The sequence below is a fragment of the Stylophora pistillata genome, chromosome 3 (assembly GCF_964205215.1).
Source record: "Stylophora pistillata chromosome 3, jaStyPist1.2, whole genome shotgun sequence".
Taxonomy (NCBI): Eukaryota; Metazoa; Cnidaria; class Anthozoa; order Scleractinia; family Pocilloporidae; genus Stylophora; species Stylophora pistillata.
The window spans coordinates 21,055,001-21,079,359 of record NC_142521.1 but is presented as its reverse complement, the minus strand read 5'-3'; the positions used below and the strand labels follow the sequence as shown (position 1 = coordinate 21,079,359).

Sequence of the window (24,359 nt, the reverse complement as noted above, 5' to 3'; positions counted from 1 at the left end):
AACGTTGATTTTCTCTTTGTTTTCTTCTGTCCTGGGGTCTATGTCAGAGAACTGTTTGTGATATCACTTGATCTTGGACTCAAACAACAAACTTGTGAAATAGAAGCGTACCTCTTTACCCTCGTGCCCTTGCCCCTATATGACCGTATCCAGCGTTTTATTTTTGTAGAAAAAAAAAATTTTTCTTGGCGTTTTACTTTGCGAGACTTTTCTTTGACTGGAATTATTCCTTGTGGATTAAGGGCAGTACCTAATATCCGCGAAGATTAGCCCACAGAATTCTCTTACTGGCACTGCATAACTCAGCCTGGCTTGTAAACAGAGAAGATCCTGGAACTGCACGACAGATACCTTGAGTTGTGACGTCATCATCATATCTCTCAGTCCGCTCTATGATGGTTTTGAATGAACCCGAAGTGTTCGACGAACGCTTCCGAAGAGGGTTACGAAGATTGGGAATGACGTCACGTCATTCTGAAATATGGAGATGAGTGCTAACCGATGATGGCTTTCTCTTTTTCTTCCAGCGAAAACACAACTGGCTGAATTCAGTTCACCGGAGCTTTCTGAATGCAGGTTTGTAGCCTTTTACTGGCAACACTTTCAGTTTTACAGGAACCATGTTTTGCTAATATATTAAGTAATTCAGATTTATTCGAAAGTTGTCTGTGGACATCGCAGCTCGTTCTCTAAATGCGTAAATTTACATAACTATCCAAAATGTTATGGAAACAACTCAATCAGACCCAACGGTATTGATTTTTGAGGCTCGGCTCCTTTGAATGTGATTCAGCCGATAGCTGCAACTATTGTACATAGTTAATGTCAGTAAAAACAAGTCTGCAAATGACGATCAAATATTAAGGGTATTTTGTGCGTTTAGATGCGGCATTTACGAGTTGAATTTCAAGCTTGACAGTTGTAGCTGAAAGTTATCGATATATTGGAATCATACTGTTATAAAACTACTTGTGCAATCGTAAATCGACTAAATCGTAAGGACAAAATTTGATTAGGTGCAGACTGAGACGAAGGCTGTGTGTTTCGTTACAACTTCAGTGTTTATTAAGTGCGATAAGTCACTGTACAAGGAAGTTAATGTGGCTATAAATGCGTGAATTCTAAGTGCGTAAAACTAAATATTGTTGGTGTTATGCATTCAGTTCTGCTTTTATACCATTTCTGCGAACAATGAAGTCGGAAGTATCGAATAATTCGTGTCATCTTTCTGGAAGTCACGCTTGACTTCGCTTAAGGCGGAAAAGATGATCAGTTGATGCTTACTGACGCAAATAAAAGTCATTTCTAAACTTCATAAACTTACAACTCATACAATGGCGCATGAAAATGACAGGAATTATTTCCAAAACGCAATTTTGGTGAGATGTTCAAAACGTAATTTTGGTGAGATGTTCGAAACGTAGAAAATAGGATCATGATTCATTATGGCAGTTTTCGTCAGCGAGAATCCACATGATGATCAACACTAACTCCCATTTTTTTATCTAAATCTTCAAGATTGCTGCATTTAGTTAAGTTGAGTGAAATAGGCTGATTAGCAAATCCAAAATGGATTCAACGATTTACGCCTTTCGAGACCGAACACCACATGGTTGACATGTGCCACGAACAATGCAGTAATTTTTTAGGGCAGGTTGGAAGTGGCAAATGAAACCAGAACCGGAACCGGAATCGGAATACTCGGAATTCCCGGAATGACCGAAAAATGATAAATGAAAAAAAAATTAAGATAAATTAATAAATAGATAAGAATGTGATGATAATAAGTAATTAATTGATAATTAATAAATAATTAATGGTAAATTCATAACTTAATTAAGTAATTAAATACATAAATCCTGAAAGTACTACATCTTATTAACCAAGCGCGAGGGCCGTACTGGGAGAATATCGGCCTGAGGTCTTGACAGTACGGAACGAGCGCAGCGAGGTCCGTACAAAAAAGACCGAGGGCCGATATTCTTCTAGTCTCCCTCGCAGCGGTTTTTTTGGATGTCACGCAACGCTCCCCCAATATCTGCAATGCTATGAAGGAACTATAAATCGGATAAAAAGTATTTGTAAGGAAAAATGTAAAAAATATCATTAAAATGTATCTATCAGAATGGAGTTATTAAAATCATCTAATCATATAATTAAATATGCAATCGCAACAATTTTATATTCATCGCACACCAGTTAAAAAGTGTTCTCTTAAGCCCTTTTTAAATTTTGAAAATGAATCGGCAGATATTAGAGAATCTGGTAACGAGTTCTATTTATCTACATATCTATGCCAGAAAGAGAATTTTAAAACATTACTTCTTAAAAAAGGTTTCCAAATCTTCCTAATATTTCTTGAGCTAGTGCTAGCAAGAGAGAACGATAAATAGTTATCAAGCTTAACTCTCGACAAACCATTGATAAACTTGAATAGTCGAATCATCGATAGATATTCCCTACGGGACTTAAGTTCCATCCAGCCAAGGTATTGCAGACGTTCGGTATAATCAAAAGGTCCAGCAAGGATCCAGCGTGAGACATTTCGTTGGATTCTTTCAAGTTGGTCTGACAGGTAGGCTTGATGTGGATTCCAAACGGGACATGCGTATTCGATGATAGGACGAACCATTGTTTTGTATCCGGTTATTATTGCTTCAGAGCACCTGCCAAATGTGCGATTTAGTAGACCCAAGATCCTGTTAGCTTTAGCAGCTATTGTAAGGACATGATGTTTCCAAGATAGATCCGATGAGATTGTTACACCCAGATGCTTGTGGGTGACTACTTGTTTCAAGGGTAAAGAGTTGATGGAATACGAACACTGTCCATTAACCTTAGATCTTGTTATTCTCATGCACTTACATTTAGCTTTACACACCTTTAAAAGCCACTGTTTACACCAGTTGGACATACAAAGTAAACCAGCTTGAATTGGAATTGAGACTTCATTGACGGTTGCTGAGTTGTGGAGCAAAGTATCATCTGCAAACATATCACTACAACTAGGAATACATTCGGGGATTTCATTTATCTTGCACAAATTACTTGGAATAAGATCTCCTTCAAAGAGGGTATAATGCAGTCACACTCGGGGTTCGTTCGCCAAATGCTTATCGTATTTACGTCCACTTTTCCACTTAGAACCCACGGTGCTTTAGGTCTGTCAATAATTAGCCACGCTTCTGGTTTATTTACCTTGAAGCAGTTTTCGGCATCAGTTTGCATATTGTAGGCTGTAAGCTACATGTAGTTGTACTACGTGCATCCCCGTGAGCAGTGCCATAGATAGTTATTTTTTGTGCCATCGTGTGCATTTTATCGAGAGAAAATTTTGCAGTTTTTTTTGTTTTATTTCAGGAGAACTGATTTTCCTTTTTTTCCTTTTTATCCTTTTTATTTTTATTTTTACTTTATTTTTTATCTTTATTTAATTAATCAACTGATGATTTATCAAAATTCATTATTTTTGATTAGTTTATTATTGTTTTTGAATTTACCATTTTTCAGTCATTCTGGGAATTTCGGGAATTCAGGGTATTCCGAGTAATCCGTTCCGAAATCCGGCATTCTATATTTTCCAACCTACCATTTTTAGGCTTATTGAGGTTTTGAAAGTTGTCATGGCTATGTAAGAAAAGAGGGTTTACCTTTCTAAAGCATAACCTGTGGTGCTGTGTCAGAGAGAGGCATTACAACATAATTTAACTTTATTAAAGGAGCACTCTTAGGAAACCGTCCCATAATTTGAAAACGCGAAAAATTCAGTTATTTCGTTATAATATGAATTTTTAGCGATTGATAAAGCCTTTTAAAGAATAATTTTAGTTGAAAGTCAATTCTAGGGCGAGAAATTATGATTTGAAAACCGTTCCGCAATTAATTTTCGCAATCACTTCGCAGGCTCAAGAATACTGACGCGAGTTTGGAGATTACTCATTTGGTGCGCCGTGCTCGTGGCTAATTTTCAAAAACAGTATTTTGATCGTCTATATTGCTTTTTATACCACTAAGACTGAGACAATTTCCCAAAATTTCACGAAGTAGTCTGTATAAATATAAAAGTGTTATGAGTAATGTAGGTCACAATGGGAGGGACCGTGGCGTAATTACTCATTTGACGCGCCGTGCTCGTGGCCAATTTTCAAAACAAGTATTTTGATCGTATATATTGCTTTTTATAACACTAAGACCAAGACTATTTCACTAAATTTCACGATGTTTCCGTATAAATATTAAAGTGTTTTGAGTAATTGCGTCACAATGGGAGTGACCGCTGACCGAAGATGAGTAGCCGTGACTACGAAAATTAATGGCGGAACGGTTTTCAAATCGTAATTTCTCGCCCTAGAATAGGCCCTTTGCAGCTAGTTGGTCACGTGCCTAGCAACGCCGAATTGGAGAGCAAGCTTTTCTGCAAAACAAATCGAATGAGTCTCATGAGCGTCCTGCGTGTGCATATCTGAAAGGCAGTTATTTTGAATTCAAGCGTGAAATACCCTTCCATCTCTCAAAATCCAATACGCTTAGCATATAATTATAGCATTTAGCACATCTTCGAATCGGAAAAGTCAATATTCAGCTGGGATCGCGGCAAAAATATCAGCGTCAAGTCGACCACGAGTTACAGACATGGCCTCTCCTTCAGGTATGTAGACTACAGATCTTGTCTTCTTGCTGCACTTTGATAGCGACGTGTGGACGATTAATAGAAGTAGAGAAAAAGAAAATACGTTAATTCACTACACGTAAAAGTTTAGGAGCTGTTTACTACCGATAAACATAGAATTTTGGCCATGGATTTCCCCTGAAACTATGATGATAGAACCAACAAAGTTGTTTAATTCACCACTAGAAGTACAGAGATATTACTCGCCCAATTTAATGATCGTATGAATTTGAAGATTTTTACCAAATCGTTAGACTTATGTTGCTCATGTTCTTGTTTTATTGCTTTTTTTAGCTGAAGAGAGCCAAGATCTTTCAATATTTCCCTCGCTGACCTTCGATGATGTCGGCCAATATGCAAAAAAAATGTCTGGATGCACTAGCACAGCGAAGGCATACAAGTTTATGGCAGAACCTGGATATCTACACGAGATTAAAGGTCAGTAATAAAATCGAGTATTTCTTATTTGTTTTTCTCAATCAGAATCTTATATTTATGTTTTAATGTTTTAGTGATACGGGCCAACGACGCGGTGAAAATTGCATCGAAATGTTTTCGTTCGATGAAGAAGAACGAGCCACCTCATTCCTTGGAAGTTTCTTCAAGCATGGCTAATAATTCTTTGTCTGGAAGGTGCTCTTGTGTGGCTGGATCAGGAGGGTATTGCCATCATGTTATAGGGCTTCTCTATTATCTGGCTTTACTTAAACAACTGGGGCATCGAACTCTGCCAGATGATCTAACATGCACCAGCATGAAGCAGCGCTGGAGTGTGCCTAGGGGGAAAAAAATTGAAGCAAAGCAAATTCAAAATGTACTTGTGAAGAAGCCTCAGCTAGGCGCATCCTTCAACAAATACATCAAAAGCAACCTGTACTCCCCATCACCAATATATGGAACAATGACTAAAGAGCATTTTAACAGTCTACAGCCAAAGCCTCTGTTTGTAACCATTGTTCCTTCTGAGCAGGACCTGAGATCTGTTTCATTTGTCCCAAGCAAATTTGGAAATGTCCCCAAAGGGTGTTTGATTTCTTATCAACAAAAAATGTCTGCAGACTATTTAGTAAATGATTTTACCTGCACTGCATTTCCAGATTTACCACTTGAGAGTGCAAATGATAGATTTCAAAATAATGTGTCTGTGTGCCTGGAGGCAAACCAGCAAGCCCTATTTGACTCTCTTTCTGTCACAAGTGAGATTTCTCTCAGGGTACAAGAAGAAACAATTACTCAAAGTTTAAGCGAGACTTGGCGTCTTTTGCGAAAGAAGCGGATAACAGCAAGCAAGTTTGGTACAGTTGCCCGGCGAGTTTCAAATTTTGAAAACCTTGTAAGTCAGCTGAACCCGGCAAGATTTGTTCAAACTCCAGCAATGAAGAGGGGTGTAGAACTTGAACCCCATGCAGCAACAGTCTATGCTAATGTAGCAAAAAATGGCAGAGTGAATTTATTCCCATCAGGATTAATTATAAATCCTAAATGCCCATGGTTAGGCTGCAGCCCTGACCGGAAAGTTTATGATTTGGATGCCCTTGGTAGTGACCAGAACCCCTTTGGTTTACTGGAGGTTAAAGTTGTTAGGGAGGGGGCAACCTCATTTGATGATGTGAGATATCTTACCAAGGATAATACTAACCAGTATTCTTTAAAGAAGAGTGACATTTATTATTACCAAGTCCAGTGCCAGTTGGGCCTCACTGGTCTAGACTGGTGCGATTTTTTCAGTTACATGAATGATGACATGTTTGTCTGCACAAGAATCCTTTTTGATCCCATTTTTTTCCAAGGGGCTAAAGATAAGGTGGACATTTTTTTTTTCAATTACTATCTAAGCTGATTTGCCTCTAGTCTTTGCTTACTCTCAAGACTGTATTTGTTATGAAAAGATTTAGCTTCAATATTCTTTTAACCCATTCTATATTTGCTCTAATTTGTGTACAACTATATTAGATTTAAAAACTTTTCTAAAATTGGTGCCAACCAGATAATGTCAGGATGAGGGATGAGGTGATGTTGACCCATGGAATGCATGGAGCATTTTTTTGCAGAAACAGAAATGTGACCTAACTTTCTTGTTAGTATTTTTTAGCTCTTTTAGCCAAGGTTTTGTTATTTACTTGCATCATCATACTCAAATTCAAGAATTAAATATATGTGGTAATCCCCCAATTAACCAAACTTAAAAGAAAAACACCAAAAATGTCCAATATTATGTTTAAAGAGCAATTGATTCAGAAATACTATATCCAGTAACAGTTGACACCTTATAATAACAATTAAAATTTACCAAGACTCATTATGACTACTTACACTTTTTGTAATAGTTTAAATATTTAATCCTTCTGAATGATCTTCTAATCCAAATGAGTGCACTACATTGTAATGTTGTCACTTTGATAAGATTAAGGGACCTTGAAAATTTGTTAGAAGACAGGCTATAGAATAGAGCTGGTTAACTGAACCTAAAGTTGAAAGAGGAACATCGGAATCCAAAAAGTGATACTCCTTAACCCTTCTGATGGCACGTTCTACATGTATTCTAAGGCTTGCAATAGTTTTGGTTTTTTGCACATCTTGAGTTGAAAACTGCCCTTGATTTTCCAGAAAAGGAGGGATGTTTAACTCAACATTATACTCCTGTAGCATGTTACCTATATCAAACCCCTTATCTGCCATCACTGAGTCTCCTGCTTCTAAGAGGTCTAAAATACCACTACATCTTGTGATTTCCCTGTCGCTAATCCCTCCAGTGTATAAAGTGGAAACAAAACATATTGCTCCATGAGGGGTGATTCCAATAAGACCTTTCAAAGTTGTGTTGCTCTTATAGGATGAGTACAGCTGTGACTGTAACAACAGGGATGTGGGTGTTTGCACAAAAATCTCTGTGCAGTCTAAAATCACTCTGGTGCTAGGATAGAGTTCTCTGAAACCCTCAGGCATGCATCTATCTACATCTGCCCTCGAGGGCCAAATGATTTGACTTCCAAGAAAAAAATACAAAAAATTGGACCAGGTTACCAATTTTCTAGAGACTGATGATATATGAATTGCAAACCTATCAGCAAGATCTTGCTCAAATAATCCAAGTTTAAGCCGAACAAGAAACATAAACATTTCATCTATTAGAAGCATATTTCTGGAGGCTGGTCTGTTTTCTCTCTCTCCAGAGGCATAACAGTAGGTCATTAGTTCAGCACTGGGTTTAATAAAAATTAAAAAAAAGCTTAATATGTTCATTTGTGGGAAAGCCAGTGTAAAATTTTATACTCTCGTTGTCTGGACCAAATCTCTCCAGACCAAATTTACTTAATGTTGCTTTAGCCTTGACATTTCTTAGCTCTTCTTTAGCTGCAGCTGCTTCCTTTCTGCTCGCCTCAAGCTCTCCATGCATGGCCAGAAGCTGAGCCTTCAGAGACTGCACCTCTGTTTCCACACTTTCCCTGCTTTGCATTGCTTCACTTTCCACTCCATCAGTGTCACTATCATCTGTTTGAGTATCTCTGCAAAGAAAGCCAAAAAATTTAATATACTCATATAGTTTACATAATTTTAAATTTTAAAACAATTACATCCTTCTAGAAATTGAAGAACCTGAGGTCTGTATATATACTTTTTAACCATACATCCCTTCTACAAGGTTTCACAAATGCTTTCAATAGCAGTTAATATTTATCCAAAACTGATACAGTATTTAAAAATAAGAAAGAAGCATTCTAGTCTAGACTTATCATTGTAACCTCATTAACTCAACGATGCATTAAAACATAACCAAAGAATATATTACCTGTCGACATGTCGAATAATCTTTCTTCGTGCTTTGAAGGAGGAATTCCAGTTAAAATTCGATGGAACAGCACCTCTTTTCAGTCGCTGGCTACCAGACTTGGTGGGGGGAAGGTAATCTTCCTTGGTAAAGTGCCTTGAGCATACTCTCGTACTAGTTGTTATCTAAATGGGAAAATTTATAAGCCATTAGACACAAGTTGACCGAACAAATCCTTGCCAAATGCTTTGAAAATCGAAATGTCTCTATAAAATACCTTGAAGTCAGGACCTTCGTCTCTTCGGATTTTCACCAGCCATTCCTTCTTCAACTTTTCATCCTTGGTACGACCGGGAATGCGATGGAAACGCAAATCTTCGTGGTACCTTGAATCCCCATTACATAGGGGAACACAGCAATGGTATGCAGAATTTTTTCTGCCCGTAATGGATTGTTCAACTGACTCGTCCATATCGATATCTACAACAATGAAAACAACGCTTGTTGGTTCCGACACCATAGTCTTGAGGGGAATAAGCAGCCAAAATTCTATGTTTTTCAAAAGTAAACAGCTTCTAAACCCTAAGGCGTAGTGAATTACTGTATTTTCTTTCTTTTTACTTGTATTAATCGTCCAAACGTCGCTATCAAAGTGCAGGAAGAAGACAAGATCTATTCTACATACCTGGAGGAGAAGCCATGTTTGTAACTCGTAGTCGACTTGACGCTGATATTCTTGCCGCGATCCCAGTTAATATTAACCTTTCCGATTTGAAGATGTGCTAAAAGCTATATTTATATGCTAAACTTACTGGATTTTGAGAGATGGAATGGTATTTACCGCTTGAATTCAAAATAACCGCCTTTCAGATATACATACCGTATTTACCCGTGTATAATGCGGGCCCGTGTATAATACGAATCCCAATTTCAGACCAAATTTTGAGAAAAAAGAAAAATAAACTACTCAACAAGAAGGTAAAATTGTATAACATTATTTATTTCAATTAACTTGGCAAACTAACGAAATGATGGTTACAACATCTTTCACATATCAAATCCTTCAAACTCGGACTCGGAGTCTGACTGGAACAGTTCTCTTGCAAACGAGTCATCGAGCTCGTTGTTGCAGTCATCGTTGGCCTCGTAAACTAGGTCGTCCTCGGATCCATCAAGGCTGTTGGTGATCCCGTATTTTAGAAATGAGGATTCAATCATTTCTTCGGAAATGTCCTGCCATGCTCCTGCGATCCACGAAAGGATCAGTTCCTCGGATGGTTTCTTTTGGCGGCCACTCGCTGTAAATTCATGGATTCCCTCCGCCATCCACTCCATCCACCTCTTTCTAACACCATCTTTAAACGGCTTGTTTAAAGAGACATCCAGCGGCTGCAAGATCGAGGTTAATCCGCCAGGAATTACTGCTAAGTTCGTGTTTTCTCGTGTCAGTGCTGTTTTCACTCTTTCGGTCACGTGGGCTTCAAACGCGTCACAAACAAGCAGGCTTCTTCTTCTCCCCAGGCCACCTCTCCTCGAACACCAAACTTTGTCGATCCATGTTTTCATTCCTTCACCGTCCATCCAACCTTTCTCTTGAGCGGCGATTACAACTCCGTGCTTGTTGGCAACCTTTGGGAGAGTTTTTCTTTTGAAGATTACCATCGGTCTCAGTTTGCTTCCATCGCCAGCACAGGTCAACACGACTGTAATGCGGTTCTTTTCATTACCCGTAGTACGAATCTCGATCGTTTTCTCTCCCGAGTTGTTGATGGTTCGATTTGGCGGCATGTCAAATGTTAGTGGCGTTTCGTCCATGTTAGCAATAACATGAAGAGGATAATTGTGCTCTTTGCGAAGATCGATAATGTAGCGGTGGAATCGCACGATTTTCTCCTCATAGTCATCTGGAAGCCGCTGGGCAAGAGTTGTCTTTTGGCGAAGAGACAAGCCATTACGCTTCATGAAACGCTGACACCAGTGGTTGCCTGCTTTAAACTGCCCTTGTGGAATCCCATATTTCTCGTTCTTTGCCATGTCGAGGGCCTTCAGCCTCACCAGCGATGGTAAAATGGCGAGACCATTGTTCCGTTTCTCTGTGATCCATTCGAGGAGACCAACCTCAAGTTCTGGCCATGCAGCTTTTTTGCCACGATTTGCTCGTTTCAACCGAGGCATCTTTTTCAAGTTTTCCTTGCTCTTCCGCCATAAGCGAACATTACTTTCAGATACTCCGAACTCTCTTTCAGCAGCGAGATTTCCATGCTGTTCGGCGAAATTGATGATTCGTAACTTATCTGACACTGTGTAACTTTGACGCTTGGTTCCGGCGAGTTTTGTAGTCATGTTTACGTTTGATTGCTCAAGATTACAGTAACTGTTTTGTTGATCAGCTGTTCGCTTAAATACTTAGTTAAATTTATTCAAGGATCCAAATTGTTAACATGTCATTGGTAGGTTAGTTTACCCTCAAATTAAAGACCAATTACATCGCACGCTTATGTGTCTTTGTTATTCTAATGTCGCGTCAGCCTAAACAAAGGATTCCGTGTATAATACGCATCTCGAATTTAGGTGTTCATTTCGGGAAAAATAAGTTCGCATTATACACGGGTAAATACGGTACGCGTGATGCTCAAGACACTCATTCGATTTGTCGTCGCAGAAGAGCTTGCTCTCCAATTCGGCGTTGCTAGGCACGTGACCTCCTAGCTGCAAAGGGCCTATTGACTTTCAACTAAAATTATTATTGAAAAGGCTTTATTATCGCTAAAAATTCATATAATGAAATAACTGAATTTTTCGGGTTTTCAAATTATAGAGCAGTTTCATAAGAGTGCTCCTTTAACTAATAGTGTTATTTTCTTTCCTGCATTCTGTTGTATCAGCTATAAAACTTTGATTTGATTTTTAACCGTTTCTTCACAGCTCGGGATTGAAATTGCTAGCACTATTTCCCAGAGAAAAGTTGTTCACTAGTATTGTAGGAAATAAGAGAAACGAATACCATTTAGAGCAAATAAACAATACGATATAAAAAGAGGATTATTAAAGAGTAAAACTTACTTTCTACTGGAAATTTCTTATCATTACTTCCACAAATTTTAAATTTCAATAATAAGCTAAAACATCAAGGTGAAGAGGAATCCACGGAAAACCGGTAACACTCAAAGTTATCTACCTCCTTTAAGGACAATTGTCCGTACGTATTTTCGCGCCAAACAGAAGTTATTGTGTGTATTCTGCATCAAACATTTTGCAAAGCGGGTGAAATTAACAATTCAAAACGGAACATATCCTACTCGAAATCTAAATAGTATTACAGGCAAGCTTAATTAATTTTCCTGTTAACAAAAAGTTAATAAATACCAGTCTGATCATTGAAAGGTTACAGTTTTCCAAGAGACGAAGTCTGAATGTAATTTGTTGTTTTCCCCAATAGCAATTTTGGTCGTATTTCTCAATTGACTTCTTCACAGTTGTGCGAACTCGAAGGAAATGGCCAGCCACCTCCACGTGCCCACAAGCTACAGGTTACAATCCTAGCATCAGAATGGGGATCAGATAAGGGTGGATTGTCCACCTTCACCAGAGAGTTTGCCATTCAATTGGCTAAATTTCCTGAAGTCAAAGTTTCGTTATTTGTACCACAGTGCAGTGAGGAGAACAAGAGAACTGCTCTTCGTAGAAACATTGAAATTGTCAAAGCGAAAAGGCGACCTGGATACGATGAACTCGACTGGCTGAGTTTTCCTCCAAATCAGCAGGAAATTGACGTTGTTTTTGGTCAGGGTGTGAAGCTTGGGCATCAAGCTCAAGTTATAAGAGAATCTCGCGGTTGTAAGTGGTTAAAAGTTGTCCACACAGACCCGGAGGAGCTTGCAATGTACAAGTCCTATCAAAATCCCATTTCATCCGGGGAGAAAAAGCACGAAACAGAGGTGGAACTTTGTGCAATGGCAGACCTAATTTTTGGCGTTGGGCCAAAGTTATACGAGTCCTTTCGTGGTTATCTTCGTCCTTACAAGAAAAGCAACGCTATTCTAGATATTACCCCCGGAGTTTTTGACGAATTTCTGAATATCGAACATGTCAAAGAGGATGGGAAACAGTGTAAAGTTCTAGTCTTTGGCCGAGGAGATGCTGAAGACTTTGAGTTGAAAGGTTTCGACATAGCAGGCAAAGCTGTTTCCAAGGTTCAAGACGCTCATCTCACTTTCGTTGGAGCTCCGGAGGGAAAGCTCGAAGAGATAGCAGAGCGCTTTCGCCGTTGCGGTGTACCCGCTAGTCGCCTTACCGTAAGAAGCTTTGTGCAGGACCGAGAGCGTTTGAAGCAGTTGTTCTGCGAAATGGATCTTGTGCTCATGCCATCCCGCTCAGAAGGATTTGGCCTAACTGGTCTAGAGGCATTATCAGCTGGTCTCCCTATGCTTGTCAGTAGGAACTCAGGATTCGGAGAAGCGCTGAGTAAAGTACCATTTGGTGAGTCATGTCTGATCGGGTCAGAGGATTACAATGAATGGGCAAAGGAGATCAAGAAGGTCTGGAAGAGAGACAGACGGATGCGACTCCAAGAGGCTGAAAAACTTCGAACCTCCTATAGTGAGAAATACAACTGGACCACGCAGTGTAGTGATTTAGTCTTTCAATTGATCAGCATTTTTAATGGTAAGTAGTGAACATACAGCCGTGTGCATAGCTTGCAAGGTTATTTCAAGTAATATTAATACTGACAGTAATGCTAATAGTATGATAATAATGAAAATAATATTATTATCAGTGATAATTATAATAGTATCAATAATGATGGGTTGAGTGTGTTTGGTTCTGGGGGGTTAGATTGCAAATGATTCGCCTTTATCACGGAGCTGCCATCTTGAATTATTCATTACCTAATTGAACATGAAAGTTAGGTCACGCGTGGTAAGGTCACCTTTGCAATCATGCTGAACGGAGATAATTGTTGTGTGCCTTTGTGCCAAAATAATAGATCAAAGCAGCAGTTATCATTTCTTTTCATCAACTTCCAAACGAAAAAGCCTTAAAGCATCCATGGATTATAAATATTAGGTGGGATGAAGGGAAACATTCGAGGTAAAATAATTTTATTTTGATTTTTCATTTGTTTACAAATTTGTCTATCATTTGTTTACAAATTTTAGGGAAACAGTCATTCTGTAAACAACTGCAAGAAATGCTAGACAAACGTCACTGTTAGATTCCACACTGGCCTCTCATCCTTCCAATTCCTCATAAGTACTTTTAATGCCATAAAACCAACCGCAGACAAAGTGTATTCTTGGTCACAAATACAGCGAATTAGGAATAAGGGAAAATCTGATGTAGAAGTCATGAGGAGCACTGTCAAAACATGTATACTTTCTTTATTTGACCAATTTTACTTGTGCCAGACTAAGTTAAGGCTGGGTACTTTAAGTGAAAAATTGGCTGAGGATTTCAATATTTCTGTTTCAACTGTAAGTCGTGTATTTTTATCATGGGTTTACTTTCTGTATTTTTTATCATGGGTTAACTTTCTGTATTTTGTATTGGGGACCCTCTCTATCTGGCCATCTATAGCTAAAATTGATAAGCATTTGCCACAAAGTTTTAAGTTGCTGTATTCCAAGTGCCGTGGTATTATAGATGCTTTTGAAATCAAGGTGCAGGCACCTTCTAGCATGCTTTTAAACAGTCCATGTTGTTCATCATACAAGAGCCACACAACATACAAGGGCAATGTTGTTATATCACCCTTGGGTGAGGTGATTCATGTGAGCTCACTTTTTGAGGGAAGTATATCTGATAAAGAATTAGTAAGCCAATCAGGACTTTTAAACTTGCTTTACAAAATTATGGCAGACAAGGGTTTTACCATTGGTGATCTTTTGAGCCAATAGGATGTACGGTTACAATGCCTACCTTTCTATCAAGCAAGGGGAAGTTTTCTAAGAAGGGAATAGATAGTAGCAAGCAGGTGCATAATTTAAGAGTTCACGTAGAGAGGGCCATTAGAAGGGTTAAGGAACTTCACTTTTTTGATAGGATAATTCCCCTCACTTTAGCAGGAAGTATTAACGAAATGTGGACAGTAGCTTGTCTAATAACTAATTTTCAAGGTTCCTTATTTTATAACCAATCATAAACAATCAGTGATTTTAAAGTTCAAAATAAGATTTATTGGGATACTTTCACACTGTCAGCAAGGGCAAAAGAGGTTGTTCTCTTTGTTAGATACCCATATATGATTGAAGTATAATACAATTTTCTGTTTAACCCAGCCTAACTCCTGGTTCATGTACTTGACATAATGTTAGGGAAAGCAGCTAATTCAATTCACTTGGTTTTTGTTGCCTTTAAACATTACATATAATAAAATGTTAAATTATAAAAGCTTTTGCTTTCTTGTGTTGTTATGTTCAACGGGTTGCCCAACTGAACCAGCATATGTCAATTGCAAAATAAATATTTTTGTAATAAAGTACTTTTTTTATTGGATACATGATGGAAGGTGATGGTTAAAATAATAAAGGTGCAGTTTTTCTTGCATTTCTGAAAAAACCTGTCTGTCAAAGTAAATTCTCTCGCAATGAAATTCTTGTCGGCAATACACAAAACTGCAGTCATTTCTCACTATTTCAACTGTCGACGAGCGCTTAAAAATAACTGACAATCAATGAGATTCCTCGTTCTTTCTCCTGCTACGGTCGCATCTCGCTCGAACCGTAATGCTCAAATCAACATCTTTGACCATTTCCACTGCAATTATTATTTGAATATATCAAATTAACTCATAGTCGGACTAATGCAAGAACAAAACTATTAAGACGGCTGTCACTCCGACTAAACCAGACTCTGGAAGCTAGAAACCTACATTCTATATCGCGAATAAACTCCGTTAAAAAATTGATAGCCTCGAGTAAGAGTCTGCTGGACGGGGAAGTTATCTTTTGCATATTTTACAATCGAATCATTTGAAAGAAGTGGAATATTTATTAAATTTCTATGCCAAAATTCAAATGTTTTTTTTTCTGTTTGACACGATGGCCTGTTTGTTTACCACGCGTGACCTCGTTTTCGTGCCAGATTTCCACTGACGTAATCCAATATGGCCGGCCTGTGATAAAAGCGAATTGACAGACAAGTAAAGAAACTAAAGTGATACTACACTGAAATTGCAAACAGTTTCAATTTTGTCGCCAAAATCTTAAAAGACAAATCCAGAGTGACGAACTCGATTGCGATATCGCACTTTCAGATTAGACAGGTTCATCAAAATAAGGTGCCTTGTTTTATAGTATTTTTATATTCAGATTTGGTATATCTTTATCACAATAAAGTTCGGGGAGACAAGAAGCAGTCTACACCGAAAAGAGATTCGTTTGAGTAGGGCCGTTGCCAGCTGAATGCTCTTTGAAATACAGCAAATCAGTCGTACATTACGCAGCGATACCGACTTATCAAAGGATAAAATTCTCATGGCTGCCATTGTCACATGTTATTTCTACACTTTTCAATAGTGCAATAACAATAATCACAATCTTAAAGATTGTACCTTCTAGAATTTGCTTATCTTTTCCACTGAGTAGTTACCTGGATAAAGAAAAGTTCTTTTTTTCTTCTCATGCAGATTCTTCTTTTCACAAGAAGAGAATACGAAATGAAGAACCACTTATTTCGTCTATTAGTCAAGCTACAAAGAAGATGAAATCCTCAAATAGTCGAGATAATCGCCATTCAGGTACTTCAGGGTCAAGGTCAAGACACCTTGTTATATATATATATATATATATATATATATATATATATAACAATCATATATAACAATATATATATATAACAATTATTCGCCTCAGGTTCGGTGAATAATATATATAAAAATTACTCGCGTCAGGTTCGGTGAATAATATATATAACAATTATTCGCGTCAGGTTCAGTGAATAATATATAAAACAATTATTCGCCTCAGGTTCGGTGAATATCGTCGAATAATCCCCGAGACGAAGACGAGGGGATTATTCGACAATATTCACCGAACCTGAGGCGAATAATTGTTTTAGTATAATTTCAGAGCTGAACAACAGAGAAATTTCTAAAATCATAACATTTTAGTAACATTTATTAACATTTTATTTTAACATTTTATATAAACCGCGTGGAGCGGTTTATAGAGCGTCATCTAAGGAACCGCTCGACCAATCAGATTGCTGGAAACTCTATACTAAATATATATTTGTTGAGTGGAAAAATACAACGACTACGCTTTTAACCCTACAAGCCTGTTTCGTAACTGCTCACTCATCAGGGGATTTTATTGACAAGAATATTCGTAACCATTGTTTATATACTATACAAATTTGCATAAGAGGTGTGGCGGTAAATTTAAGTTCTTTGTTTAGTTATTGCACAGTAACACTTTGTTTTTATGTGGCGGTATGAGGACACAAATTTATTACGTTTATTGAGTGATGATAATTCAGGTCGGCAGATGATGAGGAGTTTTTTTTTTTTAGGCAGAGGTTGCATCTTCGACTTGCGCTGTTGTAGGGTGATCTTGATCTTGATGAAAGGATGCGCCATGAAATAAAGTGGTCAACGCTACTTTCTTTAAGTGTCTAGCTATGTTTGCTGAGTTCGGCAGAGTTTCTGTGTTTTATGTGTCGGAATGATGCGGTGTGGTTTCTGTATCTAGTGTTAAAATCGTTTTCTGTCAGTCCGATGTACGTTTCAGTAATGCTGTTATCCTTATGTGTGACGGTGGTTTAGTAGATCACTGATGTTTGGAGGCAGTTTCCGTTAAGTGGGCAAGTGTTCTTTTGTCGACAGTTGCAAGTTTTGTTGTCTTTTGTGTTGGTGCTATCTGCGGTGTCATCAATGCGTTTGGATGAATTCAAAACGCGTTTGTTGTGATTGTCAATGATCCGTTTGGTGTTTTTCGTGCAGCTGTAACTGATCTTGATTGTGTTTCGGTTGATGAGTTTTCTAAGATTGTGGTCTTTAGGGAAGTGCTTGTCTACTAGGGTAAGGAATCTGTGTCCGATGTTGGTGCAGACGTTTTTGCTGAATGGGGGTTGTACCAGAGTATGTTGTTCCGTTGTCTGTTTTTTCGTTCGTTGGTCGAGGGTGATTCATAGTGTAGGGTGTATTGGTATCCGCATTCGTCGAGTGCTTTTTGGTATGGACGGCTTGGTCGAAGGATGCTTTGTGGGATGAAAGGGAGGACAATCCTTTGTTGATGCCGGCGGTATGTTGGTTGTGGTAATTAATGATTTAATAATTTTGTGGCGATCGCGGTGGACGCATTGTAGCGTGGTGTTAAGCTTTGAGAAGGGCTGGCAGGTGTTTTTGTTCAGGTTAAAAGCGACGTCTAGAAAGTTGATGGTCTATTTGTTGGCTTCGATGGTGATCCGTAGCTCATTGTGATTGAAGATGCGGAATATTTCAGTCCTTTTTGATGTTTTCACTTTCCCTTGGTGAGGCATTGGAAGTGGCCAGTCCGCCGTCTCGGTAAAGTCCGATGTTAATGTTAAGGTTTTGCAGTTGGGAAAGAAGGAAACTTCCCACTAGCTCGCATGTTTTAGTGCCGTCGACGCTGCCTATTGTGACGTCGGATGATGTGTTGCTCTTCTTATATGCCAAGGTTGTTGTACAAGGATCGAGTTTTTTGCGTGTATGATCATGTTTCTTTCGACGCCGGTGATGTTGTCGTAGGCTGAGGCTGAGGCGAAGTCGAGTGCTCTGTTTAGGAAGTCATGGCTAATGGAGGGTAGAATTCTTCGATGTCAAGGCAAATAAGACTGTGGTGATGTTTGTTTTTAATGGCTTTGAACCACATTTTGAATGCGTTACAGTTCTGTTTCGAGATGTTCTTTCTTCGGATGTTAAAATAATATAATACGATAAAAGGCCTCAAGTCAGTGCATACTTAATAAGATATTTTCTAGCGTGCGGGCATGCAGTTTCCAGCTCGTTTCTTATGTTCAATGTACATAGCTCCGGTTTCCGTATAATTAAGTATTTTTCGGTTGAACAAAGATGATATTTTTTGAGATGTTAGAGTTCGTATTGGCATGAGTGATTACTTTCCAGGACAATGTGTTTTCCGTGCCGGCATCTTTCAAGGACCAGATATGTTTGCTTAGTTCTGTGGAATCATGATTCCTTTTGTGCCTGTCTTTAAGCGAAGCTATGTGATTTCGGTTTCTTGTTTTGAACTGATCTTCAGTTATGCCAACGTGGGTTCCTTTGCCCTTGTCGCTGCTCACAGTAGCTTGGTATACAATACTCGGGCAGTTTCCGTCCATCGGACAGGTTGACTTTGCTCTGCAATTACTGGTCTTTCCGGGCAAAGGAGATCAGACAGAAAGAAGACAGGAAGAAGGACAGACAGACACGACTCGAAGACGCTGAAAAACTTCGGCCCTCTTACAGTAAGAAATACAACTGGGCCACGCAATGTAAAGATTTAGTCTTTAAAGTGATCAGCATTGTGAATGGTATGTAGCGAATATACACCAGTTTGCATAATTTGCAAGGTTATTTTAAATAACATTAATACTGATTATAACAAAGCTTTACAAAAGCGCGCGCTCTGATTGGCTTATATGCTCGATCCATTTGCCTGTGGGTTACACGCTGACGTCAGTTTGTTTTGCTTTTTTTTCTTTTTTTTTTCACGACAACTTTTTTTGTCGCTGTTGCCACTTTATACACCATAGTTCCTGTTTTCTGTGGGTTTTTCGCTCGTAAAATATGGAAAAATCTTGTAATTTTTCCGGAGATAAAATAATTCTTGTGAGCTGCCAAATTTCGAGCTCAATTTCTTTCACGGGCCTCTAGCTAAGAGTTCGAGATTTGCGAACTTAAGCGACCAGGAGCTTAATCAGCTGGTTGAACAAAGACACTCAGAGAAGACTAAAAAAGTAACAAACTGGTCTGTATCAACCTTTCGAGGTGAGTAATAAATAGCAGAAATTGTAGAGAGTGTGTTTCAGCGATTTAGCAATAATTAAATTCTGTACAAGCGTTCATTGTAAAACTTTTCCGGTGTGGGAAGCCATTTAAATACTTCCAGCGAGCAAAACTGTACTTGTGAGTTATACAAAATGTCTTTCCTATCGGATAAAGGCTGATAGTTTCGGAAGAAACTGTTTGGGGCTGCGTCGGTAGGAGTAACGAAATAATTTGGATATATCAACAAAGTTGAAATGGTAAATTGGCCACCGTAACGATTACAAAAGCTGACCTTTCGAGCGTTGGCCCTTCGTCGGAGCGAATAGAGGAATTGTGGACTGTGTGTGCTTTTAAAGGCAGAAAATGGAGCTACGTTATTGGTGGGAACATGGCAATGAGAAAAACACGAATAATAGGCCTCAGTTGTCTGTTCTTTTACTGTACTAAATAAAGAAAGTAACAGTGATCAATTCACTTGAGCCATTTACCCGTTCAATCTCAGCCTGGTGCTCAGAGAAAACTTTACAAACACCGCTCGAAGACATGACGATTGGTCAGCTGGACCACAACCTGAGGCGATTTCACGCCGAAGCACGAACTCAAAAAGGGGAGCCATACAGTAAATCCACCTTGCTTGGATTCAGACACGGAACTGAAAGATATCTCAACTCTCCTGCATACAACAAAGGGCCCCAACTAGCAAGTGACCCGAGATTTGTGCGGTCGAACCAAGTGCTAGGCGCACAACTTGTCAATTTAAAACGAAGCGGAAAGGAAAACATAACCCACAAACCTGCTATTGAAGAAGAGCATCTCAAACAGCTCAAAGCTAGTGTTGTTTTTTCGCTTTCCTACCCGCTCTCACTTTTGAAAAATATCTGGTTCCATATCGTTCTTTTCTTTTGCCGGAGAGGCAGTGAGGGACAGAGAGGTCTAACAACCAAACGATTCAATTTTGGCGTCAATGCAGCCGGGCGAAAATTCGCAACCATGGCCCATGATGAAGGTTCGCAGAATCATCCCGCGGTGTCAATGACAAACCCAATAACGAAAAGGAGGCTAGAATTTACGAAACTGCAGACCAATACGACGGCTATAAGGCTCCAAAGCACTACCTTGAAAATATAAACCCGAGATGCGGTGCGTTTTTCCAGTATCTCAAGGCAAATTTCAGCCCTAAAGAAGACGTGTGATTCGATCAACGGCCACTAGGCATCAAAACGCTGGCAAACACGAGGAAAATATCAGCGAAGCGGCTGGGCTGTCCAAAATATACACAAGCCACAGCATCGAAGCGACGGTCATAACTCTGTGGTGCAATGCTGGCGTCCCAAATCGATATATCATGTCTATTTCTGGCCATCGAAACGAGCAGTCTCTTACCCACTACAACACTCGACCAGCCGTTTCACAGCTTCAAAATTGCAGTGATGTGCTGTCAAAGGCGCTTTCGGTCCCAAGTACTCGTTGTGTATCCACGGCTTCCTCAGCAGTGCTGCCAGTGCAATCCACAGTCCGAGTGACCAATGGTTCACGTCAAGAATTAAATCCTTCACAGTTTGCAAGAAACGTGGCACCACTCTTCCAAGATTGCTCTATTAAACGTGTGCAGTTTGTCTTCAATTCTCCGGGAAACCGACCCAACTGAGACGAAGTTTTACCGAAAGCACTTTCGCTTGTGGCCAGTTCAATATTTAGGTTGAGTGAGCAGTTTGAAATTAAATTGTTTGTTAGTCGGAGATCGAAAAAACGTAAACTATCTCACTGCGATGATTCAAGAAAATTTTCGCTGTGTCGCTTTGTCAGTTTTTGAATGAATACTTTCGAGCGTTGATTGTGCTTTTGCCTTCATGTAAACAGAACGAATTTCAATAAATATTTCTACACGAAACAAATTTTTGAAAGTCTCAATGCTATAACAAGAAATGTTTCACGTACAGCGTACAACCATCGAGTTTTGGATGCACTTGGGGGGTTTGCTAAGCACTCAAGAAGCTAGAGTCGCACTCGGCTACCGCCTCGTGCGACCCTTACGCTTCTTGAGTGCTTAGCAACCTCCCGCGTGCATCCATAACTCGATGGTTGCACGCTGCACGCTAACCATTTCTTACTAGTAGTGGTAATAGTAATGATAATCATAAAAATAAGGATATTATGAAAGATGTTAATTTTAGTATCAATAATGAAGGGTAAGTGTTTTTGTATCTGGGAGAGTATCTTGCAACTGATTGACCGACAAGTAAAGAAACCAAAGTGATACTACCCTGAAATTGCAAGCAGTTTCAATGTTGTTGCCATAATCCTGAAAGACAAATCCAGAGTAACAAACACGCTTGCAAAGTCGAACTTTCAGATTAGATTGGTCTATCAAAATAAGATGTCTTGTTTTATATTTTTATGTGTAGATTTGGTATACTGAATAACACTTTATTACAATAAAGTCCGGGGAGACAAGGAGTAGTTTATACCGAAATGAGATTTGTTTAAGTAAGGCCGCTTCCAAGTTTTGCTCCTGTGGTCAGTTTCGCCTTCAGCTAAATGCTCTTTGAGATACAGCGCTTCAGTCGTACAGTACGCAGCGATACCGACATGTAAAAGGATAGAATTCACAGGGCTGCCATTATCATATATCATTTCTAAGCTTTTTAATGTTGCAATAACATTAGTCACAATTACAAAGATGGTACCAGCCTGAATTTGCTGATCTTTACCGCTAAGGAATTGTATGGATGAAGAAAAGTTTTTTTTTCTCTTGCAGATTCCTCTTCCTTTCAGGGGAGCAGGAACGGCGCAAAGGTGAGAGCGCTCGCCTCCCACCACTGTGACCTGGTTCGATTCCTGGACCTGGCATCACATGTGGGTTGAGTTTGTTTTTGGTTCTCGACCTTGCTCCGAGCTCGAGGGTTTTTCCCCGGGTCCTCCAGTTTTCCTCCCTCCACAAAAACCAACATTCCAAATTCCAATTTGATCTCAAGTGGAGTGTTTTTGACGTGAGCCACCGGCTCAGAAGATTGGGCAACCACTTCTTACATTATCGACTTTAAATAAATTATTAAAAAAAAAAATTATTCTTTCACAAGAAGAGAATACGAAATCAAGAACCACTCGGTTCATCTATTACTCAAGTTACAAAGAAGACGAAATCCGCAAATAGTCGAGATAATCATCATTCAGGTACTTCAGGTCTAAAACAGTAATCTCACAGCCTGATGAAGATGAAGGTTCTTTGTTGGAAGTAGAGGTCAAGACACCTCAAAGATAATAGCAAAAGAGAAGAAATATTACCAGGAAGAAATTATTACATATAAAAGAGACGATGCAATATATTTATGGGTATCACAGCAAAAGGATTTGGAGAATTTTGTATTACAAAAGTGTTAATATTTCACTTTAATCAAATGAAAGATCGCAGTATGGGTTTTCATAATTTGACTTTAAATTTTTTTTTTTTAGGTCTGAACTTCGCTTATGACCTTCATGGAAGTCAGGTAGAGAAAATTGTACCAAAAAAAATGGCGACTGACCTGCACGATGAGTGATTCCAGCTAAAACCAAGATGGCGACTGAACGGCAGGACAAAGGGATTTTAGCAAAAACCAAATTGGTCACTGACAGGCAGGATAAGGAGAATTTAGCAAAACCCAAAACGACAACTTACCAAAATGCAACAGGATGAGAGGACTTTGTAGAGGTAATCACATGATTTCGAGTGCAATTTGGAATAAATAAGCACGAGTAAATTTTTTCAAAGACTAACGAAATTACATGATCCCGTAGGGCGAGTGCAATTTGTGGTCTTTGAAAAAATTTACAAGTGCTTATTTATTCCAAATTGCACGAGAAAATCATGTGATTATCTATTAATAATATACATGAAAAAATACGAGCTAGTTTCTCATAACTACGCAGAAGAAAAGCGCGTGCAACACGTGCAAAAATAATTTATTCAAACCCTGCAAGTGACATTGACCTTGACATCGACCTTGACATCGACTTTGACATTGACCAATCAGAATGGAGATAGATAGAGATAGATAGTTTATTACCAAATAAAATACATTGCAGCCATAGGCTGAATTGCGTGCTTTTCACAATCATTGATTATATAAGACTATATAAGACTACCAATTACAAAAATGCTAAGACCTAAATAAAATTACTAATATAACTAATATACAGCAGTGAAATAGTGAAATAGCTAAAAATCTACGTTAGCACGCGCGTACATAGCCGGGATAAATGAAGATTAAAACGATCAGTGCGAAAGCGCGGCATGTTAAAAACGCGACGGTGTCTAGTATTGTAAGCTGAAAGGTGCCTATCTGGCGGCAAATTGTATAATTTTTGAGATGGATTTGAGACAGACAAAAACAGATCCGTACATAATTTCATGCGTCTGTCATAGAGCGGAGCTAAACCGTGCCTTTCTAAAGAGTCATGGTATGACAGTTCTGGTGAAATGATGGATAATGCGCGTCTTTGGACCCTTTCAATGTCAGCACTAAGATACGCAGGTAACGCGTGATGGAATATTTGTGCGCAGTATTCCAGAACAGGACGTATAGTTGTACAATAAAAATTAATTGTGTCATCCGCTGGAACGCGGGCTCTGTTCAGGAGGACTAAAAAGTATAATCGTTTGTTTGCTCTTTTTATAACATTAACGTGGTTATTCCACTTAAGGTTACACGAAATAGTCACGCCTAGGATCCTAGCCGACTCCACCATCTCTACTTCTTTGCCATGTACCAAGAGGGGAGTGAAATGGTGTTTCTGCCTTTTGTAGTCGATGACCTTAACTTCGCATTTGTCAGCATTAAGCTGCATCTTCTGTGCTTTGGACCAATCCTCCACCACTTTAACAGCGGTTTGGGCGTCACCTAATGCGTTACGCGGGACGATCTCTGCCACCGTCGTGTCATCAACGTACTTCCAAGTTTGAACCTGGGGAATTCTTATGTCGTTTATCA

The 24,359-nt window shown here is 39.0% G+C and overlaps 3 protein-coding genes and 1 pseudogene across 6 annotated transcripts; 3 read left to right on the top strand and 1 right to left on the bottom strand.

Moving 5' to 3' along the window:
- Positions 1 to 468: 468 nt before the first annotated feature.
- Positions 469 to 24,024, top strand: LOC111343615 (uncharacterized). 3 transcript variants are annotated; one of them, XM_088753315.1, is made up of 5 exons: positions 469 to 576; positions 11,915 to 13,103; positions 16,066 to 16,176; positions 22,148 to 22,185; positions 22,843 to 24,024. In XM_088753315.1, exons 1-5 carry the CDS (start codon positions 571 to 573, stop codon positions 22,846 to 22,848), a joined length of 1,350 nt encoding a protein of 449 aa, XP_088609441.1. In that variant the 5' UTR covers positions 469 to 570; the 3' UTR covers positions 22,849 to 24,024. The 3 variants fall into 3 exon arrangements, with proteins under 3 accessions (XP_088609441.1, XP_088609440.1, XP_088609443.1); XM_088753314.1 differs by having other exon boundaries at positions 22,148 to 22,245; XM_088753317.1 differs by lacking the exons at positions 16,066 to 16,176; positions 22,148 to 22,185; positions 22,843 to 24,024 and adding an exon at positions 13,598 to 14,828.
- LOC148735016 (uncharacterized) lies at positions 4,331 to 6,968 on the top strand. The gene is made up of 3 exons (XM_088753313.1): positions 4,331 to 4,648; positions 4,964 to 5,107; positions 5,182 to 6,968. Exons 1-3 carry the CDS (start codon positions 4,633 to 4,635, stop codon positions 6,507 to 6,509), a joined length of 1,488 nt encoding a protein of 495 aa, XP_088609439.1. The 5' UTR covers positions 4,331 to 4,632; the 3' UTR covers positions 6,510 to 6,968.
- LOC148735015 (uncharacterized) lies at positions 6,873 to 9,312 on the bottom strand. 2 transcript variants are annotated; one of them, XM_088753319.1, is made up of 4 exons: positions 9,124 to 9,312; positions 8,716 to 8,918; positions 8,460 to 8,623; positions 6,873 to 8,175 (listed from the first exon to the last, which is right to left on the bottom strand). In XM_088753319.1, exons 1-4 carry the CDS (start codon positions 9,137 to 9,139, stop codon positions 7,878 to 7,880), a joined length of 681 nt encoding a protein of 226 aa, XP_088609445.1. In that variant the 5' UTR covers positions 9,140 to 9,312; the 3' UTR covers positions 6,873 to 7,877. The 2 variants fall into 2 exon arrangements, with proteins under 2 accessions (XP_088609445.1, XP_088609444.1); XM_088753318.1 differs by having other exon boundaries at positions 8,716 to 9,312.
- Positions 16,193 to 22,140, top strand: LOC148735014 (uncharacterized; annotated as a pseudogene).
- Positions 24,025 to 24,359: the final 335 nt, after the last annotated feature.

Excerpts from the sequence above, each read along its gene's own strand:
- LOC148735016 (XM_088753313.1), top strand. Across the intron at positions 5,108-5,181 it reads ATATCTACACGAGATTAAAG|TGATACGGGCCAACGACGCG; the intron begins GTCAGTAATAAA and ends TTAATGTTTTAG.
- LOC148735015 (XM_088753318.1), bottom strand. The coding sequence starts at position 8,958 with ATGGTGTCGGAACCAACAAGCGTTGTTTTCATTGTTGTAGATATCGAT. Across the intron at positions 8,624-8,715 it reads ACGAAGGTCCTGACTTCAAG|ATAACAACTAGTACGAGAGT; the intron begins GTATTTTATAGA and ends TTTCCCATTTAG. Across the intron at positions 8,176-8,459 it reads ATTATTCGACATGTCGACAG|AGATACTCAAACAGATGATA; the intron begins GTAATATATTCT and ends CTTTCTTTGCAG.
- LOC111343615 (XM_088753314.1), top strand. Across the intron at positions 13,104-16,065 it reads ATTGATCAGCATTTTTAATG|ATTCTTCTTTTCACAAGAAG; the intron begins GTAAGTAGTGAA and ends CTTCTCATGCAG. Across the intron at positions 16,177-22,147 it reads TCGAGATAATCGCCATTCAG|ATTCCTCTTCCTTTCAGGGG; the intron begins GTACTTCAGGGT and ends TTTCTCTTGCAG.